Genomic DNA, 8,832 nt, shown 5'->3' on the forward strand with positions numbered 1-8,832 from the left:
CGGGCTTCTCCCGGAGAGGATTTCTTCAAAGTCGGCAACCCTGACATACTCCCAACATGACCCATGCCAGGAGGGACAAACCATTCTGCTCCTGGACGTTTCTCTTTATGATTGCTGTCACCTGTTTTCACCACAGCTGATGGCAATCATAAATTAAGAGGGAAGTCCTGGAGCAGAGCATTCTGTCCCTCCTAGAGAGGGTCATATTGGGAGGTAGGATTTATGCACAGACTGAGCCCAGCAAGCAACATACTAAAAACTACTACAGGCACAGAATGGGTGCATTTGGGAGTAATCTGCTTGTCTATTGGCCGTTTGTACAGAGTAGGCGGGCCGGATGCTGTGCTCGGCAGCAGCGGGAACTTCAAGGCAGCTGTGACTCAAGTGATCCCAGTTTGCTGACAATGTAAATGCATTGAGCAGTGGTAGGGTTAATCCCCGGGTCAGAGGTTAGCTCCGCCCAGGAGTGGATGCCACATAGCAGCCTGCATTTCATCAAAGAGGTGAGGACGGATGGTGGTGATAGCAGCAGCAGTAGTGTGTGCTCTGCTGCTGCTTTATTACTAGTCAGGAGGAGACCACCCATCCCCCGCTGCCTGGCAGGGAAGGGGTTACAGGGAAGCTAATCTTCTGGCCAGAGCGTTCTAGCATCCCCTATCAGGTACTCGGGACAAAGAGGGTCGCTAGTGTGGAGCATTGCATGCAGTGGCGTGAGAGGGAATTGGGGAGGGGGATAATGATGATTGGAGGGAGCGTCCAAGCCTGCGACACATTGTTACACACTGACCTTGCACAGGCCCCAATCACATTATTCTATCCCTCCATTCATAGTGCAATATATCAGCTGCAGTCCACATGAGTTAATATCATGCCAGTGACTTTATCTGTTTCTAGTAATATTACTAGAGGCTAGGAATAGTAACCAATACATTACCAGATACTGACTCATTTCCCAATAGTCACTACATAGCCCCTGTTGTGCACACAGCCCCTGTACATAGCCACTGTAGTGTACATAGCTCCTGTGGTGTACATAGCTCCTGTGGTGTACATAGCCCCTGTGGTGTACATAGCCCCTGTGGTGTACATAGCCCCTGTGGTGTACATAGCCCCTGTGGTGTACATAGCCCCTGTAGTGTACATAGCCCCTGTAGTGTACACAGCCCCTGTATTGTGCATAGCTCCTGTAGTGTACATAGCCCCTGCAGTCTACACGGCCCCCGTAGTGACTATTTCCGTGCCACAGACAGCTGTAAAGGATATAGATACAGTATTGTCTGACTACTCACCTCGCAAAAACCATAATTAACTTCACATAGGCCAGCAGTGTTTGGCCAAAGCTTTTATGACTCCCTTCAAATAGCCACTTACTACCGGAAGAGGGTAAAAGCCGGAAACATAGTAAATGCATTGAAAAAGCCGGAAACCATGTAAAGTGTATTGGAAAAGCCGGAAATCATAGTACATGCATTGAAAAAGCCTTAGCTGACAGGTTCGTGACCCTATACAATAAACATATTTGTTTTTCTCTAGCCAATGCTATATACAAGAAGCTGCTGCTGCTCAATACAACAGGGCCCATTTACCATAGATTGCATATGCTTTATCAATGCATTTACTATGTTCTGGCTTTTTCAAATCATTTGCAATGATTTACAGCTATTCTACTACACATTACATGGTGTTTGGCTATTTCAATATATTAACTATGATTTCCAGCTTTTTTTTAATACACTTTACATGGTTTAATGCCTGTATTGACCTAATGACATGTCGACCTGACCCACGTCAACATTCAGTCCTGTCAACATTCCTGCATGTCGACCTTCAGTCATGTCGACCTAATGCTTGTTGACCTACTTGCTGTCTATCCAATGATCACAACCCAATACAATTTACATAGTTTCCGGCTTTTTCGATGCATTTGCTATGATTTCCGGCTTTTCTAATACACTTTACATGGTTTCCGGCTTTTTCAATGCATTTACTATGTTTCCGGCTTTTACCCACCCCCGTACTACCTATGCCCCAGCCTGTGCCTCGTCCTCCCTATGCTGCAGTTGCTGCCCCATCTTATGCCCCAGCCTGTGCCCCATCTTATGCCTTTGTAGTATCCTGTACTCCATCGTACAGAATGTCCCATCTTATTCTCCAGCCTTTGCTCCATCCTATGAAATAACCTGTACCCAATATTATGCCCTATCCTGTGCTACATCATGTGCCCCATTGTATGCCCCATCCTATGCAGCAGCCGGTATACAGTGTTGTACCTCAGCCTGTACCTAATGTTATCCCCTCTTGTGCCTCATACTGTGCCCTAGAGTGTGCTAAATTCCATATCACACTGTGCCTCAAATTGGATATAGGCTCATGCAACAGTCTACATCCAATTATATGATGGCAGCCATAGGTGGACTAGAGGGAAAGGGGGGACTTACAGCTAGAGCTGCACCACAGGCCTCTGCCACAGCAGAACACAGCCACCTCCTCCGCATAATGTGACTTTTAGCTCAGTGTGTGTGGCATAATATGTAAGGGGCTCTAGTACTAGAGAGTATAAGTGATCCTATTATTGTGGTGAGTAATGTGTATAAGGGGAAATGGTGTAGTAGCTACACTTAAGGACCTGCCCCATTTTGAGTGGCCACATCCCCTGCTCCGGAGCGCCTGCAAAACTACATGTTTTACTTTTCCATAACACACACACACACACCCCCCCCCCCCCCCCCCACTTCAGAATTTCCACTTCGACCACTGTTGGTAATGGTCAAAGAAATAAAATAAACGCATTCATTCATATATTTATTAACTGTTATTTGTATAGTTCAGACATATATCACAGTGCATTGCAGAGAATATTAGCCAGTCACATCTGCCCCTTGCATTTCAATAAAAAAACAAAAACATTCTGGGTAAATGATCTTTTTCTGTGTTTAGGTGGGATAAGCAAAGTCTCTGACATAAGATACTGATATTTATGTTGGCTTAGCACAGGGCTGTAAATAGACTCAGCAGCAAAGGGGCACAGGGTTGCCTACCCTCCCGGAATGGCCTGGAGGCTCCCGAAAAAGTTGAGCAACCCTCCCGGATACCGGAGGTCCCCCCCGCATCTCCCCTGCGGCAGCGTAATTTCCTGTGATTTGCTGCTTTTCAGGGGAGGGGCTAAATCTGCAAATTTATTTTAACCCGCCCCCTCCTCGAAGACCCGCAAATTGCGGGATTTACCGTAATGGGCGGGGCTTTATGATGTCTACATCAAGCCCCGCCCCCAGAAGTGCTGCTGACAGTTTCCTCTCCTGGGTTCTCCCAGAGAGGAGGCTTTAAAAGTAGGCAAGTATGGGTTAATAAATTCTAGCACCGCTGATTGCAATCTACAGTAGGTAACTGGTGCTGTGCAGGGTAAATGTCCTTCCCTAGTTCCCTGACTGCCACTGCGCCCATAGCTGTAACCAGAGAGGCAGCATCCACCGCCCTCTGTGGTTCCTGATTCTCATAGACTTTCACTTTCATTTCTCCCTCCAGCTGCAGTGATGGCGTCTGCTGCTGATCTGAGAAAGGAGCTGGACTGTTCCATCTGCCTGAGCATTTATACAGATCCAGTGACCCTGAGATGTGGCCACAACTTCTGCCGGGTCTGTATTGAGAAAGTGTTGGATGCCCAGGAGGGTTCTGGAGTTTATAGCTGCCCTGACTGCAGAGCAGAGTGTCAGGAGCGTCCTGCGCTGCAGGGAAACATAACTCTGTGTAACATAGTGCAGAGTTTCCTGTCCACTCAGCCAGAACAGGACAAGTCTGGGATCTTCTGCACCTATTGTGTGGACTCTCCTGTACCTGCTGCTAAGTCCTGTCTGCATTGTGAGGCTTCTCTTTGTGACAAACACCTGAGAGTACACAGCAAGTCAGCAGAACACGTCTTATCCGATCCCACCACCTCCCTGGAGAACAGGAAATGCTCCGTCCATAAGAAGGTCCTGGAGTATTACTGCACTGAGGACACGGCCTGTATCTGTGTGTCCTGCAGTTTGGCCGGAGAACACCGGGGACACCATGTGGAGTTACTGGATGAGGCCTCTGTGAAGAAGAAGGAGAAGCTGAAGAATGTTCTGCAGAAACTGTCAATAAAGAGAGAGGAGGCTGAGAAAAGAGTCCAGAGACTGCAGGAGCGCAGGATGGGTGATCAGGAAAAAGCAGCTGGTGTAAAAGAGACAGTCACTGCCCTGTTTAGAGACATCAAGAGACAACTGGAAGACATGGAGAAGAGAGTCCTGAGTGAGATCTCCAGGCAGGAACAGCGCGCTGCACTCCCAGTGTCTGATCTGATCCAGCAGCTGGAAATAAAGAAGGACGAGCTGTCCGGGAAGATGCGTCACATTGAGGAGCTGTGTAACATATCTGACCCAGTGACTGTCTTACAGGAACCAGGCGCAGGTGACTGGTGTGATGCTGAGGACAGAGACAGACGAGATAACCAGGTCCGTGGTGCAGGAGAGCTGGATGTGGGTCATGTCTCAGAGACATTACACATGTTATATGATATAATATCTGGTATAAAGAACGGGATCTATGTGCAGGAATCTACTGACCACCCGCAGGATGTAAGCCCAGCAGGTGATGCAGAATCTGGTCTAGTCACGTCTGTAGGGAAGGGAAACCATGTTCTAGATGCTACTGAAAAGGCTCTGGGTGGAAACCCAGCGTCTAATACAGAATCTGATGTAATTACAGCTGTAAAGAAAGGAAACCAGGTTCCAGAGTCTACAAACCTAGCACCGGGTGTAATTCCAGCTGGTCATACAGAAGCTGATATTCTAACTGGTGTAAAATTAGGGCTCTATGTGCACAAATCTACACCTATAAGACTGGATGTAAACACAGCTGCCAATAATATAAGTGTGAGTGTAGACCAAACCTATGCAAGTTGGTCAGGTAAAAGCCAGAAACATCCAGAAACATCAGGGAGATTCCAGCTTTATAACCAGGTTCTAAGCACCACAAGCTTTTCCTCAGGGCGACATTACTTGGAAATGACGGTCAGTGATGGCGGGTGGTGGAGTGTTGGGTTGTGCTATCCCAGTATAGACAGGAGAGGAGAACAGTCACACATTGGTTATAATGACAAGTCCTGGGCTTTGTGTAGGGGTTGGTATAACCGGTGTTCAATGATACATGACCGCAAAGAGATCCGGTTGCCTGCTTTTCCTTCTACTAAGGTGGGGATGTATCTGGACTATGAGGCCGGACAGCTGTCCTTTTATGATCCATATGAGCAGATGAGACACATACACACCTTCACTGCCACCTTCACTGAGCCCCTTCATGTTGTATTATGTTTAGGGAAAGATTCCGGTATATCTCAGATAGTCATGCTCTCTGAGAAATTATCATAAAACACCCCAGGCCATATGTAATGAGGTGCGAGTCCAGCAGCTATGCCGGATGCCTTATTACATCCAATCCCTGTATGAGACCGGCAACATCACCGGGAGGGACAACAAATGGGTTGTATTTGAATTCACAAATTGGAGTTGCACAAATGGGGCATATGTAATAGCGTTTGAGGTCGCGGGATGCCAGCCGAACTGGGGCGGTTTTTAATAGCGGCAGTTATTTTACAACGCAAAACCATGCCTTGTAAATGATTCACGTTTTAAATAATGTCCCAATTTGGCCGGAATATTGCATCTCTGGTGCACTTGGATGCTGTTACTTATTCCCTGATATGCTTGGGTGTCTTAATTTACTATTAGCTAATAATAAGGATCATTACCGTTATACTGTCTTTGAAATGTTGGTGTTATTGGAAACCGTAAGACTTTGATAAGTTCCTGTATCTGGTAATTATTATACGGAATAAGATGAGCCTCCTGTATCACACAACAACGTTTGCGTGCTCAGTGTATTAACTGATTTCTTGTTGGGTAGCATGTATATCTGTTTATGTACATGTGCTCTGACTACACCGCGCTTGATGAGAAGCCAGAGCCATTTGTTGCAGTATTTAAATAAACTTGTATCTCTTTACCACAAATCTTGGACAATCTAAGTGGTTCTTGGCGCTTGAGTAATAATAACTTAATCAGGGTCCATCTAGAAGTGCAGAGCGGGGACTCGTCATTAGCCCAGTAGCAGCCGCATCACTTGCAGGGCGCACGTAACTTCATGACATCACACAGCAAGTAAAGTGCAACGGAATATGCTGCGCTATATAAGAAACTGTTCATAAATAAATAAAAATAAGAGTCATGGAAGCACAAGGAGCAGGAAGATGGGCATAGCCCACAACCTAAGGATACAATGTGCAACTTTCTTTGCAGGCACTCTGCAAGGTGTAATTGGGTGACCAATCAGTGGTGCAAGTAAAATATTTTTCTTGGTGTGCATGCCAACAATGGGTGTTGCCACATGACATGAGGGGGCGTGGTCACACAAAGCTATAGGAGTGTCTACGACAATAGGGACATGGCCACGTTAAGCTACACACGGTAATGCCAATTACGTCACACAACGTAATGCTCATTACACATGATGCCACACCATATTTCCCATTACACATGTTGCCATACACAGTAATGCCCATTACACATGACACACCATACTACCAATTGTCAGAAACCACAGTGCGCGTTCGCATCTGCGCATGCACCCGCGTTCCTTACCCACTAGCTGGTGTGTCTTGTGGTGCAGGCCCTTGTCCTGTGCCGTCCCCGGGTACTCTCCATGGCAGGATCTGAGTGGCTTTACCCTGGACTGTTACCAGCGTCCCACTCTGGTCCCGGGCCAGGCCCACGCCACATGGGCGCTGCCAGGACACCTGCAATCACATGACTCTGTTGTCCAATGATTTCTCTGTGACCTTGATACTCTTACCTGTGCACTGACCCATGTGACCAAAGGTGTGCACAGGTACTTCCTGGACTTAATTGGTGTTACGGTTTGCAGCCAATCCCAGGCCAGCAGGGGGGATATAGCTGAGGCCTCTGGCCCATTACATTCTTAGGCATTTGAGTATCCTGATTGCTTTATCAGGGTACATAGAAAAGTTATAGCATTGTTTATTTGACTTTTGGTCAAAATCCTTCTCAAATAATAAAAGTGAAATCATTTTTGTCAAAGAGCTGGTCATTAATTGTGTCGGAGGGGAAAAAATTATTTGGCTTGGCTTGCCTCATGCTGTGGTGTGTATATAAGTGAAAATCACACCTTGAACCATGCCTATGTAAGAACCAGTGGCTGTTTTTACACCCCCCCCCCCCCTCCCCCCCAGGTAAAATCTGACACTGTGCTCAGAACTAGTAAAGCCAGATGCAGTCTGTGAGACTGCACTGGCTTCACTGTGACTGGCAGTGATTGGAAGTCCGACCTGCCCATCACCCACGGTAAAGGCAGTCCCATTGGGAGGTTTTCCCTACCTCCTGGACTGCTAGTCTGGGCTGCAACAGGCAGGGAGCTGGCTTCCTGTAGGAAGCTGCTCTCTACATCGCTGTGCAGTCCAAGCCTGCTTCTATGGGCTGCAGCCTATGCAGTCTATAACTGCATTCTACAGGAGCCAGGTCCCTGGACAGCAACAGTGGCAGCAGCATGGAGCGGGACCTGCCGGCTGGGAGTGGGACCCATTGATGTGGCCAGCGGCAGCCCCCCTCCTGCAGAAAGGTAGGAGCCGCCTCTGGTAAGAACCCACATCATTGTCACAAGTCTTAAATGGATAATAATTGGATTATATAAATATATAATTATTCCTGAGGGTATTATTTATGCCTGCAAATGGAATTGAGGGTAAAATGTGCCTTTTTGTAGATGACACAAAGGTATGCAACAGGGTAGACACACCAGGAGGGGTAAAACAAATGATTGATGATCTAGGTAGATTAGAGGAATGGTCAAGAGCATGGCAACTACAGTTTAATGCCAAAAAAAAATGCAAAATCATGCACTTGGGTCTCAAAAATCCAAAGACTAAATATAGTATAAATGGCACTATAATGGAAACTACTGAGGAAGAGAGGGATCTAGGTGTCACTATTTCAGGGGACTTAAAAGCAGGTAGGCAATGTAACAAAGCAATGAAGAAGGCAAGTCAGATGCTTGGTTGCATAGGGAGAGGTATCAGCAGTAGAAAGAAAGAAGTAATAATGCCACTGTATAGGTCATTGGAACGGCCCAACCTAGAGTATTGTGTTCAGTTCTGGAGGCCATATCTCCAGAAGGATATAAATACATTAGAGACTGTACAAAGAAGGACAACTAAAATGGTGCATGGCCTACATCACAAAACGTACCAGGAAAGACTAAAAGATCTTAATATGTATACTTTAGAGCAGAGAAGGGAAAGGGGGGACATGATAGAAACTTTCAAATATATCAAGGGCTTTAACAAGGTACAGGTGGGAGACATTCTTCACAGGAAGATGCACTGACACTAGAGGGAGGAAGATTCAGGGGAAATCTGAGGAAGAATTACTTCACAGAAAGAGTAGTAGATAAGTGGAATAGCCTCCCATCAGAGGTGGTAGAGGCAAATACAGTACTACAATGTAAACATGCTTGGGATAGGCATATGAATATCCTTACAAAAAAAAATAAGGATCAAATATGGTTTGAGGTAACATGTTTAAAAAAGAAAAGGGGCGGACTAGATGGGCCAAGTGGTTCTTATCTGCCGTCAAATTCTATGTTTCTGTGTAAAAATATGCTTGGTGGAGAGAACTGGAGGGATTTCGACACTGTTAAACAGTACACACTTGTCCGACAAGATTAATATCCTTGATCAAGATAAATTGTCCTGCTAAGCATAAGTTGCTTAATTGTTGGAAACATGAGCAGCTCAAAATTCTG

At 46.2% G+C, this 8,832-nt stretch overlaps 1 protein-coding gene across 4 annotated transcripts; it reads left to right on the plus strand.

Annotated features, from left to right (window-relative positions):
• The first annotated feature begins 351 nt into the window (after nucleotides 1-351).
• Nucleotides 352-5,959, plus strand: LOC146058170 (E3 ubiquitin/ISG15 ligase TRIM25-like). Of its 4 annotated transcripts, none has more exons than XM_083170244.1 (2): nucleotides 352-503; nucleotides 3,523-5,959. In XM_083170244.1, the coding sequence occupies exon 2, from the start codon at nucleotides 3,531-3,533 to the stop codon at nucleotides 5,385-5,387; it is 1,857 nt and encodes a 618-aa protein (XP_083026370.1). In that variant the 5' UTR covers nucleotides 352-503; nucleotides 3,523-3,530; the 3' UTR covers nucleotides 5,388-5,959. The 4 variants fall into 4 exon arrangements, with proteins under 4 accessions (XP_083026370.1, XP_083026371.1, XP_083026368.1 ...); XM_083170245.1 differs by having other exon boundaries at nucleotides 379-503; nucleotides 3,529-5,959; XM_083170242.1 differs by lacking the exon at nucleotides 352-503 and adding an exon at nucleotides 517-661.
• The last annotated feature ends 2,873 nt before the right edge of the window (nucleotides 5,960-8,832 follow it).

Source organism: Crinia signifera, chromosome 2, assembly GCF_055691185.1.
Source record: "Crinia signifera chromosome 2, ASM5569118v1, whole genome shotgun sequence".
NCBI lineage: Eukaryota > Metazoa > Chordata > Amphibia > Anura > Myobatrachidae > Crinia > Crinia signifera.